This window comes from Opisthocomus hoazin, chromosome 3 (genome assembly GCF_030867145.1).
Source record: "Opisthocomus hoazin isolate bOpiHoa1 chromosome 3, bOpiHoa1.hap1, whole genome shotgun sequence".
In the NCBI taxonomy this organism is placed as follows: Eukaryota; Metazoa; Chordata; class Aves; order Opisthocomiformes; family Opisthocomidae; genus Opisthocomus; species Opisthocomus hoazin.
The window spans coordinates 89,558,207-89,570,804 of NC_134416.1; the positions used below are offsets into that span (position 1 = coordinate 89,558,207).

General features: G+C 39.9%; 1 protein-coding gene across 2 annotated transcripts in view; it reads right to left on the reverse strand.

The window, feature by feature from the left end:
* SLC9A3 (solute carrier family 9 member A3) overlaps nucleotides 1-12,224 on the reverse strand; it is a 55,078-nt gene extending 42,854 nt beyond the window's left edge. For both annotated transcript variants that reach the window (XM_075416993.1, XM_009943970.2), the window contains exon 1: nucleotides 11,805-12,224. In XM_075416993.1, the coding sequence (XP_075273108.1) occupies nucleotides 11,805-12,000 (196 nt within the window). In that variant the 5' untranslated portion in view covers nucleotides 12,001-12,224. The remainder of the gene's footprint in view (nucleotides 1-11,804) is intronic.
* Nucleotides 12,225-12,598: the final 374 nt, after the last annotated feature.

Consider the following 12,598-nt stretch of genomic DNA (forward strand, 5'->3'; position numbering starts at 1 on the left):
TATAGTTGTCCTTCTGGGCTGCGAGCACACATTGCCAGCTTATGTCCAGTGAGGGGAGTTATTTACACAAAGATAAATTGTGAGAGAAAGCTTATACTGAAAAAAATTTACGTACGTGGACTTAATTCTAAAAGGATTACTGTAGCATCTCAATATACATGTAAATGCCAAGATAGGTTCTGGAAAAAAATACTGGAGTGGAAAAGCATCAACCTGACAGAAAGACATAACTGAACTGCCACTAATCCATACCAACTATAAAATAAAACACACAGGTAGGTTAATCCTGCTTTTGTGCTGAAACAGAAAGTGTTGTGAACAACCAAATTTCATAATTTTCTGCTAATATTATTTTTCCATTAATCTCTTGCAACCCTGTACCTGAATACACTGCTAGTCCTGATAAGGAGGAAAAAAAGATGAACAAGTGTCAAGACCAAAGCCAAGTGTCAGCTGAACTTTCCTTAAATCTGTGGATTGTCCACTTTCTGCCATGTTCACTAGCATCTAAGTAATTGAACGATACACAGGATATATTTTACTGTTTTCATCTCAGTTATGAGTGTTTAGTTTGTCAGCAACTGAATCTGCTTGATGATTTATCTGTACTTCCTTCTTATTCTTAACTGATAAGCAGTTCCCAAAGTATGGGGCGCTTTGCCAGGCTTCTTTCAACCCCAGGTACAGAAACTGCGTTTTAGGCTCTACAGCACGAATACCACCGTCGGCTGTAGTACTACTTCTCTTGACTATAATCATAAAACATTTACCAAATAAGGGCATACAGACAAGACTCTCCTGACTTTCAGCACATTAGGATACTCCATCATGTGACAGAGAACGCACGTTACACCAGGCGGTAAGAGGAAAATACAGCTACAGACCATTCGACCTTACTTTTGGGTAGGTCTTTCCCGACACAAGACTTTCAGTACCCATACACAAGCGAAGTTTCCACCTACAGTGGCAGGTTTATCTTGAACTGGTTCTAGTCTTTATTTCCAAATCACAATAAACAGAAGGAAACTTCATACTTCCTTCTGCTGTTTTTACATCCTCATGCTTTCAAGCACCAAACAGCATATTTTTAAGGTCAATTATGTTGTATTCCTTAGGAAAGGTTGAAAAATTAAGATGCTTTATGGAATGCTCAAAAAGAATAGTTTTGTCTCAAAGCAAAAATCTTTAGCTTTTCAGGTAGTTACCATTTTCTTCAGTACAAGTATTCAAGACATGAAAACAAGATGTACTTCTGTTTACTGAAATGCTAGGGAACATAAGGTTGCAAATCAGATTAATGTATTATGTACTAATGAATTGCTGCTCCTCTTAACTCCATGGTAAGTGTGACAGCCTTTTTCTTAGACTCCTGTGAAGCGTAATAACCTCATCCTCAGATCAGAGAATGTCTGAAAATCTGTTGAATTAATTTGAGCCAGGAGGAGGAGGAAGGTGAATTACAAAGTATTCATCTTTCACTGACTTCGATACCGCTTCTATCACACTGTGAAGAAAGAGAGTGTCATTTCTGAACTTACTATGTTCTTTATTTCTAATACAAATTTTGGAAGAATGCAGACTTTTTTTCCAAATACTATCAAGCAGAAAGCAATAAAACCAGCCTTATCTTTCCAGACACTTTTACTGCATAAGCAATGTAAGTTTTCACCACTACAGAACACCAGTTTCAGGCTCTTTTATGGATGCTACATAACCACTTACATAACTGGACTAAGTGAGCTACCACCTTGTTTGTTTTACAACCTGTCCTTTCATTCTTGTCTTGAACTGTAAGACTTTGCTGCATGAGGGACTGTGGAACACAGAAGTAAAAAGAGAAAAAAAAAAGGTAAATACTAAAATAGAAGAGCACTTCAAACTCTGCAACTGTAGATAGCTGCACCATGCTGGTTTTTTTAAACCTGTTAGGTATCACCACTTACAGATGAACAACAATGCAGCAACTGGCAGATATGAAAACCACCTTTAAAAAGCCCAGATAAAAAGATTTACAGGATTATTGGAAGCAGATAGAAAGGTGGCTCCCTGATCTGAAGGAATACTTAGCATAACATTAAAGAGAACACAGTGGTGCTGACTATTCATCTTGTCTAGGAAATGCCTTGTTAGTGGGGAAAAAACTAAGCCTTGCTGTGCATGTTCTTTTTACACTTCTAAAAAGTAACATCTTCTAAGCTATACTGTACTCCACAAAACAACATGTAGAGCTACTGGATGAGTCCCCCTGAGGATAGATGGACAGACTGTCCAAAAGAAGCAGCTGTCCTCTTGAAGGTCTATAGAGCAAAGCCTAAAAAATTTTATAATGCTAACTCATGGTAAGAGATTATGACTAATGTACATATTGATAGAATTTGTCAGGCAGTAGTTTATGACAAAATCTTTGCAATGAATGGAAGATATATTAACAGAAAACCTCTAACAATAGTATTTATCTTTGTTATGATAACAAAACAACAGACATTAAGAAAATAAGAAATTAATATTTATTTGTTAGACACTGAATATAAATATGTACATAGTTACTGCTGTTTTTGCCTCACAATCTAATTACATCATTTTTATGCACCATACATAATCATGCTCTCATCTATAGCTTCCATCCTTCCCTTTCTCTCATAGTACTTTCTGTCCTACTTTTCTTCGTTATTGATCAGTGCACTGATCAACAAAAAACTGTTCATTTTTTTAAAATGTAGACGATTGTCCTGGTTTTGGCTGGGATAGAGTTAATTTTCTTTCTAGTAGCCGCTATAGTGCTGTGTTTTGGATTTAGTATGAGAATAATGTTGATAACATACTGATGTTGTAGTTGTTACTAAGCAGTGCTTATACTGAGTCAAGCACTTTTCAGCTTCCAATGCTCTGCCAGCAAGGAGGTGCACAAGAAGCTGGGAAGGACCATAGCCAGGGCAGCTGACCCAGACTGGCCAAAGGGGTATTCCATACCATATGACTTCATGCTCAGTACATAAACTGGAAGAATAGACCAGAGGTTGGGATCACTGCTCAAGGGCAGGCTGGACATCTGTCAGTGGGTGGTGAGCAGTTGTACTCTGCATCACTCATTTTGTAATTCTTTTATTAGTATTACTATTATTATTACTGTTGTTATTATTATTTCCTCTTCCTTTAATTTCCTGTTAAATGGTCTGTCTCAAGCCACGAGTTTTACTTTTTTTTCCCTGATTTTTTTTTTTTTAAAAAAGAGAAAACTTTGAAAAAAGTTTTACTTTTTTCCCAGGAAGAGGAGGAGGAGTGAGAGGCTACATGGTGCTCAGTTGCCAGCTGAGGTTGAACAATGACATCTATCTTAGCTTCTTACACTAGAAAGATTATGCATACAACTTAAATTAGCTATTTGCCTATAAAAATATCTATGATTGTTTTTCCACATGGCATCTATGATAGCAAGTATTAAAGAAACATGAGAATAAACACAGTATTTACACAATATTTCTACTTAGAAAAAGAATACACTGTCATCCACTAATGATAATAATCATCCATGGCAACTAATTTAAACAGATAACTGAGCTCAAGATTTCTTCATATACATGCCAGTAATGTACTTTGACAAAATACCAGTTCAACGGTTGAAATTTCTTCCTATCCAGAGTCAGAGCTTGCACAGTCTTTTGTGAAGTGAAATGAAGATGGGAGACAAATTATCGAATAAGGAAACAATAGGAGACCACCATGGCCATAACTATCATGGACTCGGAAACTGCCTGGTCCTTCCTGTAGGAGAGGAAAGAATTGTAGTGATGGAATATCCACCCACATAGTTTCACCTGAGGGTTTTTTTGGGTTGGTTGGTTGGTTTGAGGTTTTTACATAGTTTTTTTTGTTTTGAGATGGGGGGGGGGGGCCCAACATAAGCAGTCTTGAGAAAAATCCCATTAGCAATGGGGAAACTGAGGTAGGATTCCGAAGTTCTACAATCCAAGTAAGTGGAAGACCCAGAAGTAACACCTACCTAGTACAGAAGAGGACTACGGAAGTATGCTTTCTGGCATGCGATTGTGGTCAGAAGAGAGATTTGTAGGAAGCCTATCTATCACCCTGTTCTGCAGGAAGCAGGGAACACTACAACCACCACCTCCAGGTTTACACATGTTCCTGCTGAATCAGCTAGTTACTGCTTGAGCTTGATACTAACAGTTAATAGACGTCACTGTACATTCCCATCAAGTTAGTACTATTCATTAGAATATCAGTTCAGCCTGCAGAATGGTTTGTCTAAAATAAGAGATGAAACTCATACTGTATCAGCTAAGAGAAGGCAGAAGAGTGGGTGACATAGTGAAGAGCCATTGGATCAGAAAATTAACGCTATTCTAATCAGAAAGCACCCACACTAGAGAACAAATTAACTTTATGCTGGTTCTTTATCGTTCCTTTCTTGAATTCATGATGGCATGAACATCATGGCCACCACATGGCCACCACATATTCTACTCCCTTCTATATATGAGCATGCGATTTTACTCCAGTTAATCAAAGCATACTGATTCTATCAAAAACACATTCAGAAGTACTGCTTTCTTTGACCAGGTAGTGGATAAAGTTCCATCCATGTATGAACACTGCTAATCCAAAGACCAGGATCTGCAGGTATAACTCATAGAGCAACTAATTCTGGAAACCATTTCCAGGCACATGAAGAACAAGAAAGGTATCAGGAGTAGTCAGCATGGCTTCACAAAGAAGTAGTCATCCTTGAACCACCTGGTTAACTTACATGGTTAAATGACAGGCTTGGTAGATGAGTGGAGAGCAATGGCTAGTATCTACTGGGCCTTCACCAAGACCTTTGACACTGCCTCGCATAAGAGCCTCATAGCCCCTCAAGCTGTTGCCGTAGGGCCTGGATGAGCAGACAGTGAGGTGGACTGAAAACTGACTGAATGACCAGGCCCTGAGGGTGGTGATGAGCAACGCAAAGTCTGGCTGGAGGCCAGTAACTAGCAGTGTACCCCCGAGGTCAGGGCTGGATATAGTCCTGTTCAACATCTTCATTAGCGATCTGCGTGATGGGACAGAGTACATCCTCAGCAAGTTGAATACTCTGTAAGCTGTTTTACAAAATGAATCAAAATATTACAGCATGGCCAACCAACCATGCTCTGCAGTTTACCAAGATTGTTTTAATGGTCTGTAATTTTAAACGGGTGCCACTTGTTAGCAAACTGAAGAATAATTAGAGCCCCTAGTTTTCCTAGTTCTTTTGGACATTAGTTTAAATGCACTGCTACTGCAGAGAAATGAGAAAAATCAGAGACCATTTCCTAGAAGAGCAAAATGAATATTCAGAGATAAGCAATATTCTTCTTTGACTTTGGATTCAACACCACATCTTGGAATAGAATGAGCCATACAGAAGGTACAGAATAACTCAGTAATCCATCACCCCATTACTTCAGAGCAATTCAAACATGGTAAACAGCAGGAAAAGAACTTTTGTATTTGAATTCAAAACATTTCTTTAAGCAAACTGGTGGTGAAACTCACTGACTTTTGATAGACTTCTGGTGATATGAGTCAAAACAACTGAAAAGGCAACTTTCTTACTGCCAGGTCAAAGTAGTAATTCAGGATTTCCAATACCAGCTTCCCTGCTAAGCATCTCTCATACACAAAACTCCACGAAAACAAAGGGGACCTCACAAAGCCTTTCACTTGAAGAACCTTCGTACACCTGAAAGGGTTTGGTGCTTGCACTTACTACTTGCAGGCCCGTGGTCTGCTGCATTACCAGATGACAGATTTACAGTCACTTCAGGGGTTCCTTTATCACTCTTAGTAATAAGTGGCTTTAACTGAAGACAGTAAATCAATGCTTTCAACAATCCTAAAACTACAGTATGAAAAGGACTCCATTGTTCTACGGAGAACGCCGAGCACTTTGCACACAGGTGCCTGAAAGTAATTGATGGCAGAGATCCTTTCTCAGGTATGCATGCCTGCACTGTACTCAACTCTGGACCGTTCTCAGAATGCCATTGTTTTCTTATGCATTTCACACTAGTTGCCACTGTACATGTGCTATTCGTCAGCGGATGTAATCTGAACCTTGTCGAATTACACTGTCCCAGTATCTTCTTCCCTACTCTAAATAATTAAGACTTGAGACTTGCAAGACTTGGAGGGGGAGGGGGGAGAAGAGAGATCTGTGTTTCAGGGAGGCAGGAAGGACAGGAAAAGGATCAGCAAGGTAAAAGGGTAGAATGGAACTAAAATATGGAAATAGGCATCCATTTACAGATTTAATAAAAACATGGCTTACAGAGTCATTCCGAGGACTGGAAACACTACACTGTTATTCTATATTGGAAATGTTCTTTTCAGCTGCGTAAAATGTTGCATACAAAAGGTAATTCCTTACAAGGCAGAGATTTTACAGTACTTAACATTCCTAGCTCACAAGTATTTTAAACGGCACTCTGCAAGAGAAGATATAGTATCTTACTAAAATGAAGACACCCCAGTTATATAACATAGTTGCCAGCACAAATTTATAGCATTTCTATGTAATTGTTTTTAAGATACATATTAAAAGGCTATATCCAGGAAGGAAATACGTATGCCTCCCTTGTAAGTATGCCAACCTATTCCAACTTCTACTGAGCTCACAACAAAAGTAAAAGATGTATTTTTTAACTTGTTATCTTGTTCAGGATATTGGGGGAGGTAGCCAAGTCCAGACTTCCAAGTCGTAATGCAAAGTTGTTTTGCATATTACCACTTGCTAATGAAAGCAGCTTTTAACAAGCACCACAATCATGACAAGGCTGGTATTTTAAGCTTTGCAGGGTCTGGCAGTATCCTCACAATTTGAGTCTGATTCCAATTGCAGTTAAATACTTCCAGTAAAGTTTTGCTAAGCATCCTTCAGCATTTCTTCCTAAAGATTTTGTTTACTAAAGAATTGCCCACAGAAAAGTGGTTCTCACATTTTTTGCTTTTACTAAAACAATACCCTAAATCACTTTCTCTAAGTAATTGACACTTTTTGCTAGTGCTAAAATGCGAGGAGGAGAGACCTGGAAGTCAAACGAGCTTTTGTTTTGACAGTTTGCTTTGGAAGGAGGGGTGTTGATTTCTTCAAAGAAAATATTGCCCCAGGAGTCTAAATTGGATGGGTTGTTAGACCTGCATTTCACAGTTCCTTCCCTAGCCCATACCTAACATGCTTAAAATTCTCCACAGCAATTGTTTGTGTTAACAAAATACTCTGAACAACTCCTTTCTCTGGCTAGTTTGAGGCAACACGAAGGGGCCTGAGCATGCAGAAACTAAAGCACTTGCAGGAACCCGCATCTCTGTGAGCTTAGAGATACAGTGTGCTTTGCAGCTCATGTCCTCCTGGGGTGTCAGGAGCTCTACAAGTCCATCTGACACAGTATCTTTCTGGGATACCACTAGGCCAGTCTTCTCCTAAGTGTTTGTTCATTGTTATTGAATCACTTCTCTCTCCTCCAAAGCATTGTGGCATTCCTGAAGACGGATTTACCAGCTGCCCTAGATTCAAATTTCACTCCCTCTTAGATTTCTAATATAAAAGTCTTTAGAATTTGTGTGCAACTACACAAACATTTTAAAAAAAAAAACCACCTTTTGTGGCATTCTTAGACTCAGCATAAACTATACCAACAAGAGCAGCTGGCAAGAGGTTTGACTCACAGATGATGAGAAGGCTGTGTATCCTTCCTCATTCCTGTTCATAGGCACTTGCTCTCCCACCCTTTCTTACAATTGCTTATCTGCTCCACATTGAGTAAGTTCAGGAGGCTTTAACAGACAAAAAGACTGTTTTGTAGGGTTTTTAAATTTTATTTGGGGACAAGCAATTAACTATTCTTCTGAAAAATTTTCTAGTACACAAAAGGGTTTAAACCACAAGCAGGAATTTTACAAGTTCTTCAACACTACCTCCAATGAAAATATAAATACATTCACTCCGTCTCCTAGGATTTTGAGCAAGTATAGAAGCGTACAGCTTATACAAGTAAAAAGCATGCTTTAACTTTTTGACCTGACCTCAGAAATATCCTCAGAAAAAATTGTATGGAATATTCAGAGTTTAAACTATTTCTTCTCTGGTCCATTTTTACCTCCTGAGCTCTTTATTCCGTTCCTTCTACTTGTTTCCGAAGTTGTTTTCTGATGTCCCTCCTACTTCTGGGTAGGAGACTTTTTCTGTAGCAGATTTTCCTGCCACTGTTTGTATCTTCTACAGGTCTGTTTATTGAAAGGTTATTTTCAAGATGTGATCTATCAAAGACATATAAACAAGGAGGAGATCACGTAACAAAGTGAACTTAAAAAGCATGTGCAAGGCTGGTCAGTGTGCATGTATCTTTAATCTTAGAACTATACTGTGCAAGTATGTCGATTAAAACTATTACATCCTTTATCAACAAAGTTAAACTAGGAAATGCCCTAATCTATAACTGTCTATACACATACATGTATGTATTCATGGTTTTTTTTTCATTGTTATTGCTTGCTTCATCTGGAGAAATGAGGTACCAAGAATCGGACACCTAAAGTCCACGAGGAGGGTTCTCAACTGTACCTCATGTACCTTCTTCATGTAGATAAGATGTTTTTCTGGCTTAGTAAGTGTTGTAAGTAGTTTATTGGTCTTACCCCATAAGGATATTCATTTGTAGTGATAAGAGAGCCTATCAAAAGAGGAAATAAAGATCATTAGTTAAAGTGGAGCACTGTGTACCTTAGAATGAAGAGCTGGAACATTTCAAGTGAAGAGGGTCAAATGAAACCAATTATAGTATGTAAAACAGTACACTGAGATACATCAGAAGTTTTATAGTAGACACAGACAAATTAACTTATTTCCTATAGTGCATGAAAGCCAACTGCATGAAGACTCTTCTTCTACAATTTCATTTGTAGCAATACTGAGACTTGCACAAGAGATATAAATATTCTTTGCATGAAAAGAAAAAAAATAAAATGAAATAGCAGCTTCCTTCCCACAAAGCCCAAAACCCTAGGCATGTCTTCATGTATTTGAGATGCTTAAGCAATAGAATAGTTTGTTACAGAATATCTTGTCAGTATCATTTTACATTCTGAATGTACACAACATGAACATCAAGTCACAGAAAAGCCACAAGAATCTCCTACTAAATGTATGGTTCCCCAAGCCATATAACATCATAAATTGAAACTTAAAAAAAAAACCACAACAAAACCAAAAAAAAAAACCAAAAAACCAACAAAACAGAAACCTACCAACCCCTAAGGTTCTTCTAATTCAAGAGAAGACAAAAGTATTCTCATACACTTTTCATCTCCAGCTACCAACTGCAATTTCCAGAACACCATTTGCTGACCCAATTGCCTCTCATCCACCAGTAAAATAGCTCTCCCAGCCTCTGCAGGCATGGAGAAGTTTGCACATGTAAGCACAGCACTTCCCCTGCTGCAAAACCCACAGCAAAACCAGCATTTTGACTCCACTACCTTTGTCCTCCTTCAGGCAGTAAAGCAAGAAATACAAGGCCAGATGTTCTGTATCTTGTTCCTTGGCTCTTTTCTGTCTGCTTTTTGACTATATAAAGCTTCTTTGATCCAGCACAGAGTTTTTGCCATTCAAGGTCTTCTGACAGATTTCTGGTCTACTTTCCAGAACTCTTGACACACTAAGGCAGATAAAGAACTGAAAAAAAACTAGCTTGTCAGCCTTCTTTCTCACTGATTTATGTGAACACTATCATGTTTTCTTTACTAATCAGCTGTTAAACAGTGAGTGTACATCTCTGCTCCTCTGTTTTATTTGTGACTGGTGGGGAAAGCAGGAGCATTTATAGGCTCTCAGTGGAATACAGCAGTTGTCCATTACTTCTTCAGAGACAATGATGTCCAGAGCAGTACGGGATTGCAATTACAAATGTGAAGAGAGAAAAGACCGAAGCTTGAGAGCTTTGGGGATGAAAAATTATGGAGCTGATGACTGATACTGTCTACTAGTAAGTGACATGCTCTGTGCAGCTGTGAAAGAAGTGCAAAGAATTTTAAAACAGAACCAGCAACATTCAGCTCCTGAACTCCAGGGACAATTAGTGCTTTATCAGGAGTTGATACTGAGGACTTCATAGTAACATGGATCCACTTAATCCAAGATAATCTTAATCCAGGCCATGGCAATTTAAATATAGCACAACTTAACTTTCCTGTTAGTTTCATTGAGTTCCTGAGACAGCACTGATACGGTTGTGCAGCACTAATATTACTCTGTACAACTGTGGCACATGTACAAAGCATCAAAGTCTTAACAACACAGAGGGTAAATATTTATTTAAAAGAGTATCTCAAAAATAAGGTTCAAATGGGCAAACTGTATATTAGTTAGCAGAATTTTATAGGGACTCACCATTGCCACTGTTTTTTCCTGTATCTGTTTTCCCGTTCTTTCTACTTGATATACCAATAAAAGTCAATTAAAACAAAACTGTATTTTTATGTAATGTAGGTAATGAAGCAACCAACTGAACACAAACTATTTGCAAAGTGTTGTCCAACCGTGATTCAGATGAAGATATTTAGTTATGTACCTATGGTTAAGCAAGTGAAACCCAAGATGCAGCTATCACTGAAAAATGCTTTATGATATCACCTCTACACAACTTCTTCCTCATTTTTAATACATTTTGTTTGGATTTGGAAACAGCGTTTTCTAACCAAGTATTACTGTGTTTAGCTTATGTGCTAGACAGAATATACCTAAGTGTACCTTTTTACATCTTCCATTCTCTGTGAAATGCAAAATCTATGGAATGCTATACTAATATCCCAAATTAGTATTAACAGTACAACTACAGAAAAGTATTAGAAGGATTTTCAGCTGATTATACCTTCTGAGTTTAAGCTGATTTTAGGAGATGATTTATTAAAAAAAACAAAAATTACATTTTCCGTGTCAGTCAGACTGGAGGTCTGTTTTTATATCCAAAGGTAAAAGGACTGAAAATAATAGCATCAAGCAAATAAAATATATTCTAATTAGACAGTGACTCTTCTAGTTCAGCAAATAGTGTTATATTAATGTAAGATTACTCTTGGAAAAGTCGCAAAGTTCAGATCAGAAGACACAGATATTTCATATAAATTCACTTAAACTACACTGAAGTTAGACTAAGTCCTTGCTTTTCACCAATTCCAATTTCTTTAAGAAAATTCTGTGTGTTCTAAAGCTTGTATTTTTTCAGCTGCATCAGATGGTCTGATAACACATATTACCTTTCTCTGTAAACTATGTTCTTTCACCAATTCAGCAATGCACTGCAAAGCAGAGAATGCTAGGTTAATACGTGCAGTTTACAGTGTTTATTTTTAATCGTGCTAGCTAAGATAGCTACGAACCACAGTCAGGAGAACAGCATATCATAAAATGGAATAGGTATTGTATAAGCAACAAGGCCAATTTTCTGTTTCACTTCTGTAAAAAGTTTTTCCTGGGAGCAACAGTAATGCAAGGTTTCAAGGAATTACAAGGATTTGCAAGGAGTCAGATGAAGAAGCCACAGTCTCAGGCGCTGAAAATGAACTAGGTAACCCACTGGAGTAGGTGAAAATCACACTGCTAAGCAGCATGTAGGGCATTATTATGAAATCGGGACAGAGTACAGTAAACCCCCTGAAAACGGGTCAGTGGACTTCTGATAAGCTTTCTTCATTTATGTTGGGTGGGAGAAGGGGAAGGGGGAAGGGAAAGTGAGAGGACATGTATTAATATATAACTCTGGACTCACCGATCTTGGCCAAGCTGCCCACAAGTATCCAGAGTGAAATGATATAAGGGTCCTTGACGTGATCCCATTTGAAAGAGACGATGGCAAAGCTTTGAGGCTGGCTGCTATTTATAGGGCTTGCCGAGCTTCTCTGTCCCAGCGCCGCTGGGAGAGCCGTCAGCCCCATGAGGAACCCCACTCCAGATACCTGCCTCATCTCCAAGCCACACAACAAAACCCTGCTTCTCCTTCCCGGAGAAATCCCGCCTCTTCAGAGGTCCTTGTCCCGTCGCAGAGGCGCGACCGAAGCCTGCGGACCGCGGGACACCGGCGCGTTCCGCAGGCGGCGGGGAGGGTCCTGTCCTGTCCTGTCCTGTCCCGCCGCCACGGCTGCACCGGCGGGTTCAGGGGCCGCCTTGCGCGGGGTGGCCGAGGAGGGGTCAGGAGCTCTGCGCGCAGGCAGATGCTTCGAGCTGGGGTCCTGCCGCTTGCCCGCACCTGCCTTTATCAGGGTGTTCCTGAACGGGCGGAGGCGGAGCTTTCTCGCCGCTCCCGCGGAGGCTGCGGTGCGTGGACAGCGGTGCCCCGGCTGAGCCCCTGCCGGGGTCGGCAGGGGAGCTCCGTTCCGCCGAGGGGACGGCGGCGGGCTGTGGCGGGTGTCCGCCGCCCCAGCTCGGCTCTGGGCACACAGCGGGTGGAAAGAAGCGGCCTTAGGCTGCTGGCCCTAGGAGCCAAGGCTGGGGCGATCCGCGGGCACGTCCGAGGCGGAGCCCGGGGTCCGTGCTCAGGTCGGAGCCGGGTGAGCAGCAGGTCCG